The sequence below is a fragment of the Cnephaeus nilssonii genome (genome assembly GCF_951640355.1).
Source record: "Cnephaeus nilssonii genome assembly, chromosome: 19".
NCBI lineage: Eukaryota > Metazoa > Chordata > Mammalia > Chiroptera > Vespertilionidae > Cnephaeus > Cnephaeus nilssonii.
Window position 1 is genome coordinate 733639 of NC_137090.1, and position 21224 is coordinate 754862.

Consider the following 21224-nt stretch of genomic DNA (forward strand, 5'->3'; position numbering starts at 1 on the left):
CATGTAGGTTCTAACCCAGGAGGTTCCCAGGCAAGAGGGCAGTGCCATCGAGGCCCACGTTTTGGTGAAAGTGCCAAGAGTGACACAGCCACCCTGGGAGGGGACCTGAGGGGACAGGGTGGGCGAGGGTCAGGCGGGGCCTTCCCCGGCAGCCCCCAGCTTTGTGGGAGGTGGAGCCAGCCTCGCCTCCTCGCGTCCAGGCCGGGCCCCCGACGCCTGGTGCCCGCCCTACAGGCCTTGTCCTTGCCGTGCCCTCTGGAAGGCACCTCCCGGGCCCGTGGTGGAGCTGGGTGCGAGGGCCAGGAAGGATCTGACCCCTTTGGCCGGGCACAGCGACAGGTGGGCTGAAAGACGAGCCGTGAACTCGATCTGCGCGGATCTGAGCGCGGGGTGGCCAGCGGCTCGGTTTCAGCTCTCACGGGGGAGCATGACCGCGCAGCTTTATATAGCTCCGCGGGCCGCACCAGCGGGAGGTGCCCTTGCGGACGGAGCCTCGGAGCATCCATCGCGGTCCGGCCGGAAGCCCCCGTCCTCGGCTCGGAGACCCTGCCCGCTGGGCCGGGCGCACGCCTCCCCTGAGCAGCAGGGCCCCCACAGGGGCGGCCACCCCGCTGCCCCCGGGATGCCCAGCAGGACGGTCCGCTATGTGGCCTACAGCCCTCGGCAGCGGCGCCGGCGGATGCTGGCCCAGCGCAGCGTGCGCTTCCCCAACGACGTGCTGTTCCTGGACCACGTCCGCCAGGGCGACCTGGAGCAGGTGGGGCGCTTCATCCGGGCTCGCAAAGTGGCCCTGGACACCCTCTACCCCTCAGGTGAGCGCCTGCAGGGCCAGCCGAGGTCTGTGGGCGGCAGGGGGTGGCCTCCGCCCTGACCCGCTCTGTCCGGTCCTGTCCGGTCCCGCCCAGGCCTGGCAGCCCTGCACGAAGCAGTCCTGTCTGGGAACCTGGAGTGCGTGAAGCTGCTGGTCAGGTACGGGGCAGACATCCACCAGCGCGACGAGACGGGCTGGACGCCCCTGCACATCGCCTGCAGCGACGGGTACCCCGACATCGCCAGGTGAGGGGGACCGAGCTTTCTCCCCGCACCCCAGTCGGGGCCTCCAGCAGCCTCCAGGAGGTGTCCCCCAGGCTGGCCCTGGCGGTGTAGCTAAGGGCCCTCGGGGCCGCTGGCGTCTCCTCTGCCCTGTGCCCTCCGGGGCAGACGGGAAGCCCGGGGCAGTTCCCCAAGGGGCCGGTTCTCGCCCCTCAGCCCACCTGGAATAGGAAGGCAGGCGGGTCCCGGCTCCAGCTGGGCCCCGGGGTGGGGGCAGGTCCCCCAGCCTCTCCCGCTGCAACCAGGCCGCCCTGCGCGCAGGTACCTCCTCTCCCGGGGAGCGGACAGGAAGGCGGCCAACGACGACGGCGACCTGCCCGCCGACCTCATCGACCCCGACTTCAAGGACTTGGTGGAGCTCTTCCAGGGCCCCGGCATGGGCTGAGCCGCCCCGCCCGCGCCCCCGCGCCCACACCCACGCCCCCCACGCGCGCGCCCCCGGCCTGGCTTTTTCTCCAGGTGCATTTTGTATTGTGACACTTTGTACTTTTTCAATAAACGTGACGCCTGAGCCCTCGGTGCTGCCTTCCTTCCCGCAGACGCGGCGTGCAGCGCGCCCCGCGCCGGGGTCACGTGGCCCGGCTCCTGCGCGGCGCGTGCGCGGCGCGTCACTTCCGGCCGGGCCCAGCTGGCGGCGGCGGCGGCGGCGGCGAGGTGAGGCGGCGGCGGGGGCGGAGCGGGCGCGGCCGGGACCCGCCCTGGCGCGGCGGCCGCGAGGGCTGGGCAGGGCCCGGGCGGGTCGCGGAGGCCCGTGCGCCCCACCCACCCCGCCCCGCGCGGCCCCGCTTGGGGCGCCCCGACCCGGGCGCGGGAGGAGGGGGCGTGGGGACGTGGCGCCCGGGCCGCCTTTCGGCCTCGAAGCTGCCGCCCCCGAGCGGGACCGAGGTCCCGTCTCCCATTGAAAGGGACCCTCCCCGAGGGCGGCCCCTCCGCAGCCTCCCTGCCCCGGTGTCCGCCGGCCCGACCCTTCCCTGCGGGGCCGGTGCGGGCGCCCAGGGGTGCGATCTGGCCCGCCCCGCCCTCGGGGGCTCGCGGGGCGGCGGGAGCGGATGCGCACGGGGTGGGAGCCGAGGGCATCGTCCTTCCAGTGACAGAAGCCACAGCCCAGGTTGTGGCTGCAAAACCTCCAGGTCGCACAGGTGCGCCGGCAGCGTCCCCCCCCCCCCCCCACCCGCCTGTCCCGAAGGAGCCTCCACCTGGACCCCAGGATGAGGACGGGAGTTCGGCGCGGAGGGCACAGCTGAGCAAAGGCCCGAGAGGCCGGTGGGCGGCCCAGGGCGGCCCGAGGGAGCAGAGGGCTGAGCGAGGAGCAGGACGGGGAGGAGGGCAGGCCGAGGGCCTTATCAGGGGTGGGGGGTGGGGGGTGGGGGGTGAAGGGACGGCGGATTTCCAGGTGAGGTGGAAGGGCATGCACACGCCCACGTCCGTTTCCGGGGAGGGAAGCTGCCGTGGTCACTCAGGAAGGGGGCGGGTGGTGCCCTGTGCTGGAGGCTTCCCCAGCGTGGTGGACAGGCAGCCCCTTGGGGGTCTAGTTCAGCGGGGACCTGCAGGCGCTGCTGCGGGGTGGGCCACTTTCTCATTGGCTGGAACTGGGCGGGTGAGAGCCCCAAACACACAGAATGACAGGAAGGTGGAATCTAAGGAAACCTGCTGGGGAATTCCGAAGGAACACAGAAGGAGCAGCAGTGGCGTCACCGGTTCTACTCCGGAATCCCTAGTCACTGTTCTGGGCAGCAGATCCGTCTCTCCCGCCCGGCGATGGCTCTGTGTGGGGAAAGGGCTTGAGATGGGGTCAGAGGCCAGGCTGTGGGCCCCTCGCCTCTCCCCGGCGGTCTCTGGAGCCCGTGGTTCCCAGGGAAGAGCAAGGTAGGGCTTGTGCAGGCTCCCTCCACGTGCCTGCACAGGGCCACCTCGATGTCAGGGCGCCCAGAAACCTTCGGGGAGGCAGGCAAAGGCACAGGCGGGCACTGGGGTGTTGAGCCCAGCTGAACCATCCGGGCGGCCCTGGCTGCCGTGGCCCTGGAGGCCCAGAGGTTGGGGTACAGACCCTACTCTGCTGGGTAGCAGGTTGCTTTATCCACCAAGCCTCCAAAAAGGGGGTTGTCAGGACCATCTCTTTCCGGCCCAGTGTGGGACTTGAGCTGCGTGTAAAGCGCCCAGTGCAGTGGCCGGGTGTCCGCCGTGGCCGGTGTCTGCGTGGCCGGGTGTCTGCGTGGCCGTGTGTCGCCGTGGCCAGGGGCTCTGCTGTTCTCCTCAGCGCCCTGTATTTGTCTGGGTCTCCGCCTCCTCTGAGTGAGGGGGCCTGTCGGGTTGCCCAGAGCTGCCCTGGTTCACGCTTGGCCGTCAGCAGCACCCTCGCTCTCAGAAGTGCCTCGGTTGGCGGTACATTCCTCCCGTGATGGCCCGTCCGCCGTCCTGTCAGATAAGCAGCCCCGGAGGTCTCGATGGAGGTGGTGGCTTCCCGCAGCTGAGCTTGGATCCCTGTCGGGCAGGAGGGCCCGGGGAGCACCTTGGGGGCCGCTGAGGCCCAGAGAGAGAAGGGACTGGCCCAGGGGCAGCGGGAAGGGTGGCCTTCTGCCACCGAGTGGCTCTGGACTCCGCGGTGTGTCCAGTAAGCAGCCCTCCAGGCACTTGGGCTCGTCAAGGCCTCCAGAGTGTGGGGGAGGGGGGGTGTGGTTCTCCGAGCTGATGGCAGCTGGCAGAGGTGGCTCTGTGGCAAAGGCTGTGTTTGGGGGTGGCCAGGGCCCAGCAGCGGGACACCTGATGGAATGGATGGGGCCAGGCCGAGGGCGAGGTGGCAGCAGAGGCCGGGGTGGTGTCCGGGTGAGAAACTGCTGGGGAAGAGGGTGTCGGGAAGATCATGCTGGCAGCGTGTGCTGGGGGGGGGGGGGGCAGGAGGCTGTCCCCATGTGGGGTGGTCCTCGCACGGGTCCCCGCCCGGGAATGGGGAGAAGTAATGAGCACCGTGGCGGAGGCTCTGGGAGGGGCGCCCCTGTGGGCTGCGGGGAGACTGATTGTGTCCTCAGCTCTGAGACCCAGGGATTGCGAGCGCCTCGAGGCTGTTGCACTCGGTTGGAAAGAGCAGGCTGACGGGGACGGCCCAGCTGGGAGCTGTCAGTACCTGGGGAGGCCTCGGGCTGACAGCTCGCTCTGTACACCATGGATGGCGCTTTGAGCTCAAGGCTTGGAGTGACTGTGTTCGACGGTCCTTGTGAGGGAGGTTCTTGGCAGGGCAGGGCCAGCAAAAGGTCCTGCGAGAAAGCCCGCGGGAGCTGAGCTGAGGGAGGCGTGGGAGGACTCGGACTCGGAGGTTCCTCGCTGGGAAGCCGGGTGGGGGGACAGAACCATTCAAGTCAGGCCCTGGGGTGTGGCCCCCCCTTGAGAGGAGGCAGGCCATGGCTCCTTTGAAAATGTCATGTGATTTGTCTTCACATCTGGAGGCGAGAACCTGCGGAGTGTGGCTCCTGGGAGAGAGCTTCCCAGGTCCTCCGACCAGACCCCTCGGGACGGCGCGGACGCTCGGTGACAGGGCACAGCGCTGGGCCGGGAGCGGCGCCACCTCAACCCGGTCCTGGTCCTGGTCTGGTCAGGAAGCCCAGCCCGAGGGGTGGCCTGTGGTGGGCCCCCAACGCCAAGACCAAGCATCTGGGGGCCTGAGGCCCAGCCCAGCCAGGCCTGGGACGCAGAGACGGGAGCAGGGGGAGCCAGGCTGTGACCAGGGGCCGAGGCCGAGCTGCACCGGGCAGAGAGGAGGAGGCCGGCCAGGTCGAAGGGCACAGGCTGCAGGGAGCAGAGGGCCAGGATGAGAGGAGGAGGGCCTGGCCCAGGGCGGGCAGGGAGGTCATCTTGCTGGCACCTCCATCCCCTCTGCTCACGGCCACAGCCCCTTGGGGCGTGTCTCTGGGCACCCCCTGTGCCCCGGCCCTGGAGACCCCTGCCTGGAGGGGTGCAGGGCCCCGCGTGCCTCCTGGAGGCTGGTTTTGTGCATTTTTGTTCTTGACTTGGCCTGTGGGCACCTGCTTACCTGCACGGTGTTTAAACATGGCTGAGTGAGCTGGGGAGGACACACCACCCACCCACCCTCCGGGCCTCCAGGAGGGGCTGTGGCTCACGCTCTGAGCAGTCTGAGGGCCTGGGACCCAGGGTGAGAGGGGAGGCTCTTGTGCTCAAAGCCCCCTCCCGGGCCCCCACCCCAGCACCTGGGGTGCCCTGTTCTGGGCGAGGACTGGCCTGGGACCAGCCTGTGCAGCCAGTGCCCTCAGCCTGCAGTGTGTCCAGCTGGCAAGGCTGAGAGTGAGCCTAAGAATAGCCTCGCACCCAGGGCTCTGAAATCCCCTGGGCAGAGCGCGGGTAGAGACAGGCCGAGCTCCAGGGTCTTGGTCACTGGGTCAGGCCCCAGACTGGCCGCTTCCTCCTGGCTCTCACCCCTCCCCCGCCCTCGCCCTGCTCACTCACCCCAGCCTCGGGGCCCAGAAGCTGGGCGGGTTCTGTGCAGCCATTGGGCTCCTCACCCCTGGAGGCACGTCCCACTCACAGGTGGGAAACTGAGGCTCGTGGGAACAGCGTGCCAGGCCTTGCAGGTGCGGGGCAGTTGGGGTTCACCGGAGAGAGAGGCGCTCTGTGGTTCTGGAAATGGGTGTCAGCCGCTGGCACCATCCGTACCTCCCGACTCTGGGGAAGGGCTCCCGGCAGCTTCTCCGGGTGCTGGGACTCAGGTGCTCCAGGTCCCATGCCGCTCCCCGCACCCAGCCCTGGGGCTCCCACCCGTTGGGCCTGCTGCATCCCTAGCCCAGATGGTGGTGGACCCCCCCTCGGGGTCCCCCCAGTAGCGAGGCCACAGCAGTTTGTCATCAGCTTAGAGGGAGGAAGGCGGCACCCCACGCCCTCCCCTCTCTGAGGCCCTGGAGAGGGTGACCTGCTCTGTGTCCGGGTTTCCCTGCAGAGGCTGAGGGATCCGGCAGCCGAGCGTGAGGACCAGACCCCAGCGATGACCAGGTGGGTTTTAGGCCTCAGAGCAGCCTCCGTCCGTCCTGGGGGCAAGGGGAGTGGGATCCCCACTCTCCTCACGAGCCGGGTTCCCCCAGTTCCCCCGTCTCCAGAGTCGTCTACAACGGCAAGAGGAACAGTAGCCCCCGCTCCCCCCCCAACAGCAGCGAGATCTTCACCCCGGCCCACGAGGAGAATGTGCGCTTCATTTACGAAGGTACAGGTGCCCGCCTGGCCGCCCCCCAACTCTCCCAGCCTTCGGGGCCAGGCAGGCGGGGTGATGGGGCCTGTCTGGGGAGAACAGGTTCTTGTAATGGGGGCCGGTCAGCACTTGGGGTTCCCAGTGGGCACTGCCCCCAGAAGAGGCAGTGTTTGTAGCTAGTGGGGGTGGGGTGGGGGGAGGGCTGTGGAAGACAGATGTGCACTCTAGGGGAACCCAGTGGTGTCCCAGAAGTGGGGGCTGTGTGCCTGGAGGGGTGAGCGCTGTACCCCAATGGATCACATGAGCCTCTGGGACCGCAGCCCTGGTCAAACATAACAGGATGAGGGACCGGCCTGCTAGAGGAGCCGGGCAGGAGGCCGAGGGGGTGGTCCAGGCGGGTGTCTGAGGGAGTGGGGTGCACTGGGAGTGACTTCAGGTCCAGAGCCAGCCAGTCTGGGGGCCACATGCTGTGAGTGGGGAGATGGTGGGGCCCGGGAGGGGCTGTGAGGACGCCCTGAGGGGGAGGGGTGCTCTCCTGGCCGGACACTGGCGGGGACGCTGCCCAGTGGGCTGGAGCTCTGACTGCTGCCTCGCCGTCCTTAGCCTGGCAGGGCGTGGAGCGGGACCTTCGGAGCCAGATCTCGGGCAACGAGCGGGGCCTGGTGGAGGAGTACGTGGAGAAGGTCCCTAACCCCAGCCTGAAGAGTGAGTGGGCGGGGCTGGCGGGGCGGGGCACACAGGGGGCGGGGCCTGGCGGAGAAGGTCCCTAACCCCAGCCTGAAGAGTGAGTGGGTGGGGCTAGCGGGGCGGGGCACACAGGGGGCGGGGCCTGGAGGAGAAGGTCCCTAACCCCAGCCTGAAGAGGGGGCGGGGCGGGCGGGGCGGGGCGCACAAGGGGGCGGGGCCTGGCGGAGAAGGTCCCTAAGCCCAGCCTGAAGAGTGAGTGGGCGGGGCGCACAAGGGGGCGGGGCGCACAAGGGGGCGGGGCCTGGCGGAGAAGGTCCCTAAGCAGCCTGACGAGGGGGCGGGGCAGGAAAGCCCACCTGCTTCCTGTTTCCTGACGAGAAGCTGGTCGGGTGGGTGGGTCCCGGGGCCTCCCGAGGTAGGAGCGGGGTCAGGCAGGAGCCGCCTCCTGCTCCCCCACTGACCGAGCTGCCCCCGCACAGCCTTCAAGCCCATCGACCTGAGCGACCTGAAGCGCCGTGGCACGCAGGATGCCAAGAAGTCCTAAGGCCGCGGGCCTGGCCTCTGGGGATCCGCGCCGCCTGTGCGTCCGCCCTCCCCTGGGCCCAGCGCCCGGGAGGGGGAGGGGAGCCGGCTGCGCTCCCTGTGGGTGGCAAACCCCAGGACCCAGACAGCGTGATTGAAGGCCAGCCTGCCCCTCCTCCCCAGCCCCTCCTCTCCTCTGGGCGGTCTCAGCTGCCGTCCCTGGGAGGGTCACCCTGCCAGCCCCGCACTCCCGGGCCTCCGGCCTGGGTGTCTCTGGAGCTCCCTGGCCCTGCCTGCCTGCCCCCAGGGTCTTGACCCTGACTCTTCCTGTCTCCCCCACTGCCCCAGCCCCGACCCGGCCACCTCCAGGAACAGGACAGACTGAGGGCCCTCTAGTCTCCTGGGCCTGGGGCACTCGTCCAGGTTTGACTCTGAGGTGGCCAGAAGGCAAGGCAAGGGCGGCCCCACCCACACCCAGCCTGGGTCCCCACGTTGCTGCTTCTCTGGCCTGGACACATGGGAGCAAATAACCCCGACCCCTGCACCCCCTCACTGCCCAGCCTGGCCCTTCCTCCAGGCCTGGGATCCCCGGTGCCTCATGGGGTTCTGGCCCTGGGGTGCGTGCCCTGTGGCCATAGCAGCCCCCAGGCAGGGGCCAGGGCCCTGGGGTCCTGTCTGTGCCGTGCGGGGAGGGTCGCCAGGGCCCTTTGCCTGTGCTGAGCCCGGGCCGTGAATAAAGGTGGCAGTGCTGGTGGCCTCTTGGCGGTCTGTCCCTGCAGCCCACACTCGCTGGAAACCGAGGCCACGGTCAAGGCTCCTGAGCCCCGAAATTTCATCTGATCTCGGGCTCTACTGGGGGCTCAGGCCTCTTGGGGGCTGTGGGGGGGGCCTGGAGGACGAGGGGGGGGGTGCTGTGGGCTCTGGGCCAGCCCTCGGGGGCAGTGGCACCCTCTGCAGCCTGGACCCACAGAGACCCAAGTGCCCGCGACCTTCCAACTGGAGAGCCTGCCGGCCACACCAGGTCTGTTTGGGAACATCTCTTCCCAGAGGAGTGTTTGGGGCTTGAGTGCCCGCAGGTGGCTCTTGGGGTGTCCTCTGGGGGTGGTTCCGCAGCGCCAGACACAGGCAGGACGTCCGTGCAATAAACAGCCACCGAGGCTGCTGCCAGTGGGCGCTGAGCCGAGTTCCTGTGACCCTGCGGCCTCTGCTCCGGGGGCCTGGGAGGGTTGTGAAGCCTGGGCTGGGTCAGGCTGGGTCGCTGAGCTGCCCCGCTGTCGGGCCGGAAGGGAGTGTGCGCCAGGGGTGGGCGGGGTCCAGCGGGCTTCAACCAGAGGCTGAGTGAGCACCAGGCCACATCACGTCCTGCACCCGCAGGACCCAGACCCGGGGCAGCGGAACCAGGCCTGCCCCTGCTGCCCTGGGGGTCCCGCTGGGGAGGGGGCGGGCGGGCTGGGCCCAGCTGCCTGTGCTGCAGGTGTGACCTTGAGTAGGTGCTGAGTCTCAGCCTCAGTTTCCTCAGGTGGAAATCGGAACCCACCTCCCAGGTGCTGCCCAGTGCGAACGCCGCTGCCGCTGATGGTCGCCTCTGGACGCGGCACAGCCCGGAAGGCGAGGGCTCCTGGGCAGCAGCTGGTGTGTGTCCCCCTGTAAAGTGGGGGTGGGCTGTGGGGGTTCAAAGGCCTCTCCCGAGGGGTGGGGAGGCCCAGGCGGCACGTGGGGAATGGCGGCATCTAGCTGTGTTAGTTAAAAATCCCCTAGGCCAGTGACGGGCAACCTTTTGAGCTTGGTGTGTCAAACTTCGCCAAAAAACTGAGCATAACTCGGGTAGTGTGTCACTTTGAGGAAAAAACTAACTCCAAGACTCTAGTCGCAAATGTTTCATCCTCAGGAGCAGCAAATGTTTCATCCTCGGCATGCGGCCGCGTGTCATCAGAAATGGCTACGCGTGTCAGTGCTGACACACGTGTCATAGGTTCGCCATCACTGCACTAGGGTTTTTTTAGTTTTTTTTAATCCACTTGATTTTGACTCCACGTGCCTCTGGGTTATCCGTCCTGTGGGGCTGGGAGGGGGAGGGGCACCTTCCCCAGCTCCCTCGGCCACACGGCCCTGGCATCGGCCTCCTGCCCACAGCACCGTCCGGGCCTCACTCACTCGTGGTGATACCGCTGGGCCTGGGCACCCCCTCCGTGTGGGTGGCCACGAGACCCCCTCCAGGCCTCACTGCCGCTGTTCCCGACTCGGCGTCTCAGACGGAGGGCCGCGGGCTGGTGTGTCCACCCAGAACACCTGGAGCTGGGAGAGTTCCACGGGCCGCGTGCTGGGAGGAGCTGGGGGCTCTGGCCCTGGAGGCAGAAGCTGGGCTCGGGCCGGGGAGGGGAGCACGGTTGGGGATGGGGCCCAACCCATGGATGCCCAGTGGTTGGGCCTGGAGCCCCCCTTACAGCAGACCCGTCCTCCAGGGCCCTCCTTCCCCAGGTGGGGCCCAGACATCCCGTCTGGGGGTTCCCCCTAATGGGCGAGCCCTGCCACTTCCTGGTCCCAGGCACTGGGGGCTCAGCCTCCCCCAGTGGCTGCTCTGGCTGCCTGGCACCCCAGCAGATTCCTCCCCGGTCTCCCTGGTGAGGGCACGGGGGCCTGTGAGAGCCCGGCTTATTGGGACGTGGCTTTATCTCCATCAGCTATTCATGGAGCAGACCCGCCCGGAGCTGTGAGCACCCACCCAGTCCGGGTCCCCGATGTCTGCCCCGTGCCCCCCCCCCCCGCCCCTCGACCTCCCCCCCACGCTCTGGATTTGGCTGGTCCCCGCGTGTGGTGGTAACAGGCCACTCTTTCTCCTGCATTTCTGTAAACGGGTGAGACTGAGGCTCCATGGGATGGGGGTGGGGTTCGGAGGAGACGTGGATGTCAGATATGTGCTCTGCTCTGTGGGTCGGGGAGAAACAGACCGGCTCGGAGGGCGTCCAGCAAACCGTGGGGGGAGGAGCTCATGTGGACAGCGTGGGGAGCGGGGCCCACAGTGTGGATTCGGGGGGGTCCAGGCTGCAGATGGAGTCCTTTGGCTGTCGACTTTAATTCTTTGAATATTGACTTTTAAAGATTGATAAGAAGGGAGGAGAGTTGGGCCTGACTGCTGGGGTACTGCACCCCACAAGAGGAGGAGGAAGCAGGAAGAGGGATTGAGCCTTGGAGAGCAGGTGGGGAGGCCTGGGCTGAGGGCCGCCAGGTACCCGGGCTGAGGGCCGCCAGGTGCCCGGGCTGAGGGCCGCCAGGTGCCCGGGCTGAGGGCCTCCAGGTGCCCGGGCTGAGGGCCTCCAGGTGCCTGGGCTGAGGGCCGCCAGGTGCCCGAGCTGAGGGCCGCCAGGTGTCTGAGGCGAGGAGCTCCAGGTGGACCTGCCCCAAGGCAGCCGCTTCCTGCCGGCAGCCGGTCTTTGTATTTCCACCCCAAAGGGCAGACAGGAGCCCTGTTTCTGGGTCTTCCCATCCGTGCTCCCCTCCCCCACTGCACCAGCCCTCCCCCGCCCGCCCAGCGGTGGTCCCTTCTCCCAGAAGGCCCACGACATCGAGCATTTACACCCCGATGTGTGTGTGCTCAGTGCCGAGCCATGTGGTAAACGGGTCATTTTTCCTTTCCTGCCCTTTGGTTTTCCTTAGTTATTGTCTTCTTTTTCACTTGCTGTTTCCTATGTACCTGTCTCCCCGGTCATCCCAGTCTCCTCCCCGTGGGTCGGTCACTTTGGCCCTTTGGGGTGCCTCCCCGGAGCCTCTGCCCTGCTCGGGGCCCAGGGACCCCCTCCCCCGGGCACACCTCCTGGGGATGCGCCCTGAGGCTCCTGGTGTGATCTCTGTTTATCAAAGTCCATGTTTTCCTCTTCCTTGGTCTCCACACTCTTTTTAGTAACACACACACGCATGCGCACACACATACATACACACGCACACACACACGTGCACAGGCTGGGTGGGACCTGTTGCTCTGGGCGCCAAGGGAAGGCCTGGGTGGAGGTGGTGAGAGACGGGGAGCAGGCCGGGCATTTGTCTCCGGGGGAGTGATGCTGTGGGGTGCGGGCCCTGAGTGAGAAAGTGGGGCCCTCCCCTGGCCCCCTCCCCCCTGCAGGGCCCCCCACTCAGAACCAGGGTTTACTGGCTGGTCAGGCCCAGCCCTGCCAGGCCTCCACTCCGCCCGACTCCGCTGCCGCCCGGGTCCCCTGGGGACGGACGGGGGAAAGGCGGACAAGGGCAGAGGGGTGGGTGGGGGGGCAGCAGGCGGCCCTGGTGAGGACGCACCCCCAGGCGGTCACCGACCCTGAGCTCAGCCGCCGTGAAGGAGAGCTGTGCCTTCCTGTGCCAGCTGGGGCCACACAGGCTCCCGGCGCCGAGGGCTGGTGGGTGCCCCGTGGGCAGGGCTCCGAGGAGACTCGGGGGCCTGGGCCGGAGGTGGCCTCCGGCCCCTCGGCTGGCACAGGGGCGCTGGCTGCCCACCAGGACTCTCCCCTAATTAGCCTCCCCCACCCCCGCCTCATCCGGGCCTGGGGGGCGTGGGCGGCTGGGCGCAGCCCCCTCAGGAGGCCCCAGTCCTGGCGGAGTAATTCTATTTACCTTTCCTGAGAGCCTCCAGTCCTCTCATTTGCTCCCATTAGCCCGGCTGTGCCTGAGTGGCTCCAGCCACGTGGCCGCGCGGTGGGTACCCCTCCCCCAGGCCAGCCTGCCGCCCGCGCAGCGGCTCCAGGAGCAGGGCCACCTGGCTGGCGGCCTGGCCGCGCGCTCTGCCCCGGCTGCCCCCTCCTCTGACAGCGCCCCCGCCCCCACACATCCCGCCAGGCTCTCAGCTGTGCTGCCCGGAGGGGTGACCGCCGCCCCAAGTGGCTCCCCCTCCCGCCCACACCCCGGGCGCCTGGTCGTCCGCCCGCACTCGGCTCCGTCCTGGGGTCAGTCCCCCGCCTGCCCGCAGGTGCCCGCCCACGGACTGCAGCCCCCGATGGGAGGACGGTGGCCTGGCAGAGGCCGGGGACACTGGTCACCTCACTCGGGCCAGTTCAGTCGGGGTCCCCTCTCCCCCACTTCACCTGCTGCGGGGCCTGCTTGCTGCTCAGGTGGGGGAGCCCGGGTGAAGCAGAGGCGAGGGGAGGACTCGGGCCAGGTTGTCCGGCAACGTCCCCGCTGACCCTGAGTGCAGCCGGCCCGTGTCCATGGGGAGGAGGGGTGATGTCAGTGCCCCCCTGGCCATCGCCCCCCATGACCCTCCAAATGGTGACCCCTGAGGGCCGGGGCCACAGCTGATGGGGGCCTATCCCCTCGGCCTGCGATGGCTGAGGCCGCCTGACCCGGCGAGAGGCGGCAGCCATAACCTGCTCCATGGGGCAGCCGGGTGCTGCCAGCCACCACCCACACTCGGTCCCATCGGGGGTTCCAGCTCCAGTCCATCTGTAAAATAGGGGTCCCAGAGGGCAGGGCCAGCCCAGGGGTGGGAAGAGGACCTGGGCCCAGCCCGCCCCGCCCCCGGCCCCCCCTCAGGGCGCGGCAGCCACTGCACAAGCTCTTTATTGTTGGAGGACACATTCCTCCACAGACTCAGACACACGGGACACACAGACATGCACTCACGAGACAGCTCCCCCCCATTCCCCCCGACCCCCCGGGCCCCGCTGGGCACAGGGCAGGTGTGGGGAGGGGAGGGGAGGGGAGGCCTGCCCCTCAGGGCCTGCAGTGGGGACCCGGGGACAGTGGGGCGCTCTGGCGACACCCCACGCCTCTCTGGGGCCTGGTCTGAATTGTTCGTCGTGGCCTCTCCCTCCTGAGTCCAGCCCAGGGCGGCTCCGGCTCACAGGGCGCTCTGGGCCCACCCCGGGATGCGGCCGGCCGCGCGGGGCTCCCCGGGGGGTGCGTGGCCGGCCCCGTTGCTGTCGTGGCCCCGGGACAGCAGCAGCTTCTCGGTGGGGGCCCCGCTGGTGGGCTGGGCCAGGGCCGGGTGGCCGCTGCCCCTGCGCTCCGCCCGCAGCGCCTCGCCCTCGCGCCAGCGGTGCCAGCTCCGCAGCAGCTCGGCCTGCACCTGGGGGGCCGACAGGTGGGGCCGGGCCCAGCGCCCCAGTCCCCCCGGCTCCCCGAGGGCCGCCTGGCACCCGGGCCGGGGCAGCCGCGGGGCAAATGCAGGTGGGCATGAAGGGCTCACTCTCCCCCACCCCAGGCCGGTGCCAGGCTCTCACTCACCTCCTTGTTGAGGAAACAGTAGAGGACAGCCACCAGCAGGCCCTGCAGAGAGGGGGGGTCAGCGCAGCCCTGAGGGGGGGGACCTGGGGGGGGCACCTGGGGGTCGGGCACCTGGGGGGGTGGGCACCTGGAAGGAGCTGAGGAAGAGGTCGAAGAAGAGCTTGGCAAAGCGCAGGGTGCCCTGGGCGTGCTCGTCCGTCACGAAAGCAAACACCACCTCGTGGACCCCCAGCAGGGGGATGAGGGTCAGCGTGGACTTGGCCAGCCTGTGGGGGCGGGGCCTGAGCACCGGCACTGCCCCCCGCCCACTGCCCCGCCCCCCGCCCCCCCCCCCCGCCCACCGGCCCACCCACCCCCCGCCCACCGGCCCGCACCCACCGGAATTTGTAGTCCGTGTGGCGCATCTGATGGGCCTGCAGCTTGGCCACAAGGATGTGGAGGATCCGGATGAAAATGAAGAAGTTGATCTGCACGTGGAGGGCATGGCTCAGGGCGGCCCCGGGGCTCCCCGTGCTCCCGGCTCCCGAGGCCCTGGGGCTAGAGGGCACGGGGCCAAGACGGGCAGCCCAGCCCCAGGCCAGGGCGCCGGCCAGTGTCCTGGCTGCGTGCCGGCCTCCCTCCCGGTCCGCCCAGGCAGGATGCTGTCTGCCTCCTTGGCCGCCGGCGCTGCAGGCCCACGAGGAGGGGGCTGGAGGCCAACCCCACGCCCGCCCTGAGGAGCCGCAGGCCCGCCGTTTCCTCACCACAAGGGCCAGGAAGACGGGGACGCGCAGGATCCACCAGAAGCCCATGTTGTCGTTGCTGGTCCAGCACCTGCAGGGCGGCCGCACACCGCTGTCAGCCCCCGCCCGCCCCCAGTTCCCTGCAGATCTAATCAGTGACTCGGGAAAGACCCCCATCCTGGGCACCAGGTTTGCTTACCCCCAGTGGCCTCAGGCCAGCGATACCCTCCCCTCCGCCCCCCAGAACTGGCGGCCGCCCCGCCGGCACCAGGAGCGGGGAGCCGGCCCGTCCTCACGGAGCCGCTCGTACTCACTGGATGTTCTCGAACAGACACTTCACCACCGCCCAGGGGATGACGAACAGCATGGGGGCGCCTGCAGGGGGCGGCAGCTGTGGTCCAAGCTCCCCCGCCGACCCCCGACCCCGCGCCCCCGCCCCCCAGCGGCCCACTCACCCCAGCCGATGCCCAGGTAGAGGGCGAAGAAGCTCCGCTCGGGGCCGGTGGAGAGGCCCAGCAGGCTGAGCAGGTACACGCCCTCCACCAGCAGCCAGCAGGCGTTGGCCACGACGCCGTACTGCATGAACACCGCGGCCACCCGGCAGCCGGCCACCGCCTGCGGGCGTGGGGTGGGCAGTGCGTGAGCCGGGGCCGCCGGCCGCCCGGCCCGGGGCGGGAGGGGGGGGGGGGAGCGGGTGCTCACCCCGTCACTCAGCCAGCCCCTCACGCTGAGGTCGTCCCCGATCTTCTGGCCGTAGCGGGTCTTGAGCAGCGTGTCGATGACCAGCACGGAGCTGGCCTTGAGCACGAAGGAGGCGAACAGGTTCGCGTGGATGTAGTTGCGGGTGCAGTGCAGCCTCCTGTGGGGACGGGAGTCGGCGCCCGCCCGCACCCTGCCCGCGGCGCCCTCCCGCCCGGCGCGGCGCGGGGCGTACCTGAGGCCCAGCAGGACGGCCAGGGCCAGCAGCAGCGCCCCCAGCGAGAGGCAGTACCCCACCGTGTACATCACCTGGAAGCCGCGGTACAGCTTGGCCACCTCCCTCTGCGAACCACAGGGCCGGTCAGGCAGGAGGGGCGGGCGCTCCCCCGGCCCCCGGCCCCCTTCGCTGACCTGGACCTGCACCTCCTCCTCGTCCATCTGGCACTGGGACGCGTTTCTCCACGGCTGCCCCCGCGGCCCACGCACCCACTGCCCGTCCGGCCCGCACCTCTTGTAGACGAACCGGTGCTGGACTGCGGGGGGAGGCGATGGTCAGCGCCACGCCCTGAGGCGGCCCCGCCCCCCACCCCCCGCGGTCCCCCGGCCTCTGCAGTCACCTTTGTGGTACCAGGGCAGGTACCAGGGGCAGGAGATGTTGGCCGTGGTGTTGGGAGGCGTGTCGGGCCAGCAGGAGTACTTGTCAAAGGTCCTGTTGCAGACCAGCTCTGCGAGGCGGGCGGGCGGGCGGGGGCTCAGCAGGCCACGGCCTCTCGTCCCCCGAGGGGATCCCCTGAGAACCGTCCTCTGCTCCCGCCTCCCAGGCCTCTCTGACCACCCGCCTCCCCTGGGACACTCTGCATCTCCCCCAAGTGGCCCCAAACCTACCTGGGCTCCCACTCCTCCCGGTTCCCTTCTCAAAGTGCCTCCTGCTCTGGGACTGACCCCTGATTTCGTTGGCTCTCTTCCTGGCCCAGCACCCACCTGTGGGCCGGGCCCCCCTGCCCTGTGCGGGCCCTCCCTGCCAGGACAATGCTGGCCTCCCAGGCCGCCCTCCTGCTCCCGCCTCTCTGCACCCCCGGGTCCTCCAGGATGGACCCCATCCTGGGCTGGCCCTCTGCACAATGGCCGCCCCCCTCCCGGCCGTGAGGCCGGCCCACCTGTCTCCGCAGCCTCCTGTGGCCTCTAAGCCGTGGGAGCAAAGACACTGTCCCCCAGCCCCAGGGGGCGCCCAGCAGGGGGCACGGAGCACCCCGGTGCGGAGGCCAGTCTGCCACCTCTCTTCTTCCTGCTCCTGTGGCCTTGGGCAAGTCACCGCCTCTCCGTGACTCAGTTTCCTCCCCTGAGCTGGGCCTTCCCACAAGCAGAGCCCAGGAACGCCCCTGGGAGGGAGGCGGGCTCACCGGGCTCACCCGTGGGCGGCGGCAGCAGGCTCAGGTTGTGCAGACACTGGTCCCCGTAGAGCTTCCACTTCTCGAACAGGAAGTCCATCACCTGCGCACGCGGGGCCTGCGGCTGCCGACAGGGAGGGGGGCGGGAGCGGCCGGGTCAGCGAGGGAAGGGCGAGCGAGGGTGGGAGAGGGAGGGGGCGCTCACCTGGCAGGCCAGCAGCAGCAGCAGCAGCAGGAAGGGGGGTGGGCGTGGCCGGGTGGGGGGCATGCCTCCGGGCTGCCGCCCCCCACATCTGCCTGGGGCTGCAAGGCGGGGGCAGAGGGTCCTTTCAGGGGAGCGCTCCGGAGCTGCGGGGGGTCAGGCAGCTGGGCCTGGGGCGAGGCCCAGTGCGGAGGCTCGGCTGGGTCCTGTCTTGGCCACGGGGTGCCCTGCTCCCCTCAAGCCCCCTCGGAGCCTCCGGGTCCCCTCGATGAGGCGGGACCTGGGAAGCAGTGCTCCTGGCCCGAAGGTCCTGCCCGGGTCCGGGGGGCAGGGGGCTCCGTGGCCGCAGCTGTCTCTCCCGCGGCTCCAGCCCCGCCCTCCCCTCCCGTGGGTGGCAGCCATCAGCCTGCTGGCCGAAGCTGAGGGGGGAGGGAGAGCAGCGCCCAGGCAGCCCCCTCCCCCCTCGGCCCCCACCGCCTCCCCCATTAGCCCTGGGAAAGGCGGGGGCAGGGGGCGGCCATGATCACTCGCCCCGTGCACATTCTCAGGGTGGCCCCTGTCCCACGACTGCCAGCTGCTGGGCCCAGACGCGGGGGGGGGGGGGGGGCGCCATGGGGCCTTGTCCCAGGCGGCAGCCGCCCCATAAATCCTCCCCGGGCTTCCAGAGCCCGCCTAGCGCTCCGACCGACCGACTCCCATGGGGCAGCCGGAGGGCCTCCCTCGGGGCCGGGCGCAGGGCTGGCCCCCTCTCTGGGCACTGGCCTGGCCTAGCAGGTGACCGAGGGACGGAGGGACGGTGGGCTGGCTGGAAGGCACTGCCAGGGAGAAGCCAGGAAGGGGGAGCGGGTGCAAGCTGTGGCTGAAGGTGGAGGTTGTCCAGACACCCCAGGTTTCAGCCCCGCCCACGAGGCCAGCTGGTCCTCACGGGGCCATTTCAACCAGGGGCCTCCCTGAGACGCACCTCCCCTCCCCTCCCCTCCCCTCCCCTCCCCTCCCCTCCCCTCCCCTCCCCTCCCCTCCCCTCCCCCTCCCCTCCCCCTAATGGGGCCCTGAGATGCCACCCCGAGGGGAGAGCGGGGTGACCTGGGTGCACCTGGCTCCCAGCCTGCTTGGGGCTCCTGACCCAGCCGTGGGCCCGGATGCCGGCCAGGCCTGGGGAGGCCTCCCAGTGTGGCTGGTCCCCGTCCCTGCAGGTGAGGCCCCGAGCTCAGGGCTGCAGGTGGGGGAGCCACCGTCTGAGGGGTGCTCTTGGCAGAGAAGTGGGCAGGCACGTGTCTTCAGCCCCAAGGTCACGAGGTCATGAACGGTTCCTTCCCTCCGGATTCTGACCAGACAGCCCCTCACTGCCCCGCCCCTCCTGCCCCAGCCCTGAGCCAGAGGGGGGGGTGGGGGGGTGAGGATCTGCCTCTCCCTGTCCCACCGCTGCAGGTGAGGGGGCTCGGGGTGCAGGGGTGTCCTGAGCAGCTAGAGGCTCCAGGCCCCGGGAGGGGAGTGACGGGCCGGCTGGGCGAAGTGGACAGCGGGACGCTGGGGCCACGGAGGACACTGCCCGATAAGCTGTTCCCTGTCCGGGCCCTGCAGCGAGGGGGGGGGGGGAGGGGGGCTGCGGGCCCAGGAGCTCCCCCAGGAAGCTCAGCCCCTGAGAGCCAGGGGGGCTCGCCCGGCCGCCTGGGGCCCATGGGGGAAGGTGGGCGGGGCCTCGGGGCGCCCAGGCCGGGTGGCCTACCTTCCTGCAGGTGCTGACTTATTCCTGGGACCCTCTTCCCTGTCCCTCCCAGGATTCTCTGGGGCAGCCACGGCCAAGGCGGGGGGGCGCCCCACTCCCACCCGGTCTGGCAGGGGGTCAGGAACCAGCGGCCACAGGCACAGGCCTCGGCTCAGGTCCAGAGGCTGCGGTGACCCCGCGGAGCCTGAGGGCAGGACAAGGGGCAGGGGGAGGAGGTCCTCTGTCCATTTATGGGCGGGGGGGAGGGAGCCCCTTCCCCTGTGCAGAGCGGAGGCCCTGGGGTCCCTGCTGGGCGCCCAGTGCTGGTCCCGGGTCCGAGGACAAAGGAGTTAACTCCTCGGAGCCTCAGGTTCCCCACTTGGGGAGGGGGTGCCGCCTCCTCAGGAGTCAGGGAGCTCTGCCACCTGAGGGCTGGTGGGGTGTCCTGGCCAGGCCCCCCCCGCCACGGGACACGGACCCCCAGGGCAGCCCGAGCACAGGTCTGGGCTGTGGGGTGAGTGAGCTGTGAGCCCGGCAGGTGGGGCTGCAGGTGGAGGTGTTCTGGGCCCCTGCGTTACGTACTGACCCCCCAGCTGAGCAGGGGGGGAGGCGATCGGCCAGGGACCAGGACTGTGCCCCGTAAATGCCAGCTCAGGACGGGGCGGCTCGAGCGGACAGGGGGGGCCTCTCCGCTCTTCCTCAGCCCCACCCGCCCCCGGGTTCCCCCCACCTGCCCACGCCCAGCAGAAGGCACCACTCACTCCCCAACAATCACGGTTTGGCCAGTGTCCCACCAGTTTCGGGCGGGGGGTGGGGGTGGGGGGGGGCGGCCGGAGGGACTCCCAGGCCTGGGGGAGGGACCCCGGCTGGTGGATGACGGTTAGGGAGAAGGGCAGGTCCCCCAGGATCGAGGGTGGGGTTGAGGCCTCCCAGCCTCGGAGGTGCAAGAGGTGTGTGTGCGTGTGGATGCGCGCGCGCGCGCGCGTGTGTGTGTGTGTGTGTGTGGGGGGGTGGGGGGCGGTGTTTGTAAAACCAGATCAAGTGGCAGGAGGTGGTGGCCGAGGTGGACCAGGGGCCAGGCCTGTTGACAAAGCCTGATTCCCTGTCCTTCACCCCGGCCCTGGGGGCGGGCCAGGGCACAGCTCCCCCTGCACCCTCCCCCTTCCCCCTTCCCCTCTGCACCCTCCCCCTGCAGCCTCCCCCTTCCCCCCTGCACCCTCCCCCTTCCCCCTTCCCCCCTGCACCCTCCCCCTTCCCCCCTGCACCCTCCCCCTGCAGCCTCCCCCATCCCCCTTCCCCCTCCCCCCTCCCCCAGCCCTGGCCGGCCGCTGCCTGCGGTGGATGCATGCGGGTGCCCAGGCCTCCGGGGTCAGTGGGTTCAGCTGGGGGTGGGGGGGCGGGAGGGGAGGCGGAAACCCTGCGCCTAGAAGCGAAGGCGGGGGGGGGGGGGAGCGGGTCACAGTGACAGGTGGGCTTCCGGGGTGCTGGCCTCTCGCCCCCCCATCCCGGAGACATCCCCTCCCCGGAGCTGGGGTGCTGCTGGGAGCTTCCTGGGGAGCAGGGCCCCGAGGGGGGGGGCAGGCCGCCGAGGACGCGCGCTGGGGAGTCTCCAGGGGGCTGCCCGTGGGGGAGGGAGGCGGGGGTGCTGGAGGGAGAAGCGGGGAGCCCCGTGGGGGTGGGAGCGGACGAGCACCGGCGGCCGGGCACCCCGCGCTTCCCGGAGAGGAGGGCGCACCCCGGGGCTGGGTCGACGGGGTGAGGACGCAACCCCGGGTCCCCGTTGGCCGGTTCCGAGCCCCCATTCTGCGCGCCCCCGGGACGTCCCCTCGGCCGGGTGCTCACCGCGCGCTCGGTCCGGGTCCGGGTCCGGGTCCGACTCCGCGCTCCCCGCCGCCCGCCGGCTCCGCGCCCGCGCCCCGCGCCAGCCGCGCGCAAACTTTCCGGCGGCGACGCTGGGCGGCGGCGGCGGTGGCGGCGGCGGCGGCGGAGGGGGGCGGGGAGCGGGGAGCGGGGGGGGGGGGGCAGCCGAGGGTCCCCGCTCCTCCCAGCGACGCCCCGCTCCTGCCCGGCCCCGGCCCCGGTCCCCCCAGGCCCCGCGGCGGAAGGCGGTCGCCGGGTCTGCGCTGCGGCTGGGCCGGGGCGGGGACGGACAGGTGGGGGGGCCCGGCTGGGGCGCCCCTTCCTCTTGCTCCCTCTCGTCCCAGCTTCTCCCGGGGTCGGGGTGCGGGGTGCGGGGCTGATCTCCTGGAAGGACCGACTCCCCACTTACCCCCCGCGGCTCCTGGGCGCAGCGCGGGCGGATGGGGTGGGGGCGGCCGAGGCGGGAAGGGGGCCCCGGGTGCCCCTTAACCCCGTCTCAGGGCCCAGGTCACCTCCGTTAGCCCCTCCAGCGCCCCTGCCCCCAATCGTGCCCCGCTGGCTGCGTCAAGCCCCCCCCCCACACACAGTTTGGGGGCGCTCCACAGCTGCACCCCAGCCTTGTGCCTGCAGACCCTGGGGCGCCCCGCCCTGCTTGGGGCCCATCCACCCCCCCACCCGCCAGGCCCCCCAGCGGTCCCCGCTCAGGCCATCACCCCCACACACACTGGGGCCCATCTGTCCTGGGCTTTCAGCTTTCAGGACAGGACGTTGCCGCTCCTTCTAGAAAGTTCCCCCACCGCTGTGGCTTCCAGGGGCCGCTCCGGCCACTGCCCCTCACTGTCCCCCTGCTCTCCAGGCCCCACGGCTGCTCGGTCCCCCCCGCCCCCCCCAGGGGACACCCGGCCTCTGTCTCCGGCCCTTCTGTACTCGGTTCTGGGGGCGCCGGCAGCCA

General features: G+C 70.4%; 3 protein-coding genes across 4 annotated transcripts; 2 read left to right on the forward strand and 1 right to left on the reverse strand.

The window, feature by feature from the left end:
- Positions 1 to 622: 622 nt before the first annotated feature.
- Positions 623 to 1509, forward strand: PPP1R27 (protein phosphatase 1 regulatory subunit 27; the record flags this gene model as incomplete). The annotated part of the gene is made up of 3 exons (XM_079797627.1): positions 623 to 812; positions 906 to 1056; positions 1354 to 1509. 3 exons carry the CDS (start codon positions 623 to 625, stop codon positions 1475 to 1477), a joined length of 465 nt encoding a protein of 154 aa, XP_079653753.1. The 3' UTR covers positions 1478 to 1509.
- Positions 1510 to 1704: 195 nt separating this feature from the next.
- On the forward strand, positions 1705 to 8243 carry MCRIP1 (MAPK regulated corepressor interacting protein 1). Of its 2 annotated transcripts, none has more exons than XM_079797634.1 (5): positions 1705 to 1746; positions 6035 to 6087; positions 6177 to 6295; positions 6884 to 6985; positions 7447 to 8243. In XM_079797634.1, exons 2-5 carry the CDS (start codon positions 6080 to 6082, stop codon positions 7509 to 7511), a joined length of 294 nt encoding a protein of 97 aa, XP_079653760.1. In that variant the 5' UTR covers positions 1705 to 1746; positions 6035 to 6079; the 3' UTR covers positions 7512 to 8243. The 2 variants fall into 2 exon arrangements, with proteins under 2 accessions (XP_079653760.1, XP_079653759.1); XM_079797633.1 differs by lacking the exon at positions 1705 to 1746 and adding an exon at positions 1787 to 2231.
- Positions 8244 to 13159: 4916 nt separating this feature from the next.
- Positions 13160 to 20343, reverse strand: GCGR (glucagon receptor). The gene is made up of 13 exons (XM_079797640.1): positions 20255 to 20343; positions 16711 to 16808; positions 16527 to 16629; positions 15735 to 15842; positions 15353 to 15650; positions 15121 to 15277; positions 14874 to 15033; positions 14733 to 14793; positions 14440 to 14509; positions 14075 to 14163; positions 13824 to 13962; positions 13697 to 13738; positions 13160 to 13538 (listed from the first exon to the last, which is right to left on the reverse strand). The coding sequence occupies exons 2-13, from the start codon at positions 16771 to 16773 to the stop codon at positions 13311 to 13313; spliced, it is 1518 nt and encodes a 505-aa protein (XP_079653766.1). The 5' UTR covers positions 16774 to 16808; positions 20255 to 20343; the 3' UTR covers positions 13160 to 13310.
- Positions 20344 to 21224: the final 881 nt, after the last annotated feature.

What these genes read in the sequence shown, in the direction of transcription:
- MCRIP1 (XM_079797634.1), top strand. An exon ending in TGTGCGCTTCATTTACGAAG is followed by an intron (nt 6,296 to 6,883) that starts GTACAGGTGCCC and finishes CGCCGTCCTTAG; the next exon opens with CCTGGCAGGGCGTGGAGCGG. An exon ending in CCCTAACCCCAGCCTGAAGA is followed by an intron (nt 6,986 to 7,446) that starts GTGAGTGGGCGG and finishes GCCCCCGCACAG; the next exon opens with CCTTCAAGCCCATCGACCTG.
- GCGR (XM_079797640.1), bottom strand. Translation starts at nt 16,773, where the DNA reads ATGCCCCCCACCCGGCCACGCCCACCCCCCTTCCTGCTGCTGCTGCTG. An exon ending in TGCTGCTGCTGGCCTGCCAG is followed by an intron (nt 16,630 to 16,710) that starts GTGAGCGCCCCC and finishes CCCTGTCGGCAG; the next exon opens with CCGCAGGCCCCGCGTGCGCA. An exon ending in CCTGCCCTGGTACCACAAAG is followed by an intron (nt 15,651 to 15,734) that starts GTGACTGCAGAG and finishes CTCCCCCCGCAG; the next exon opens with TCCAGCACCGGTTCGTCTAC.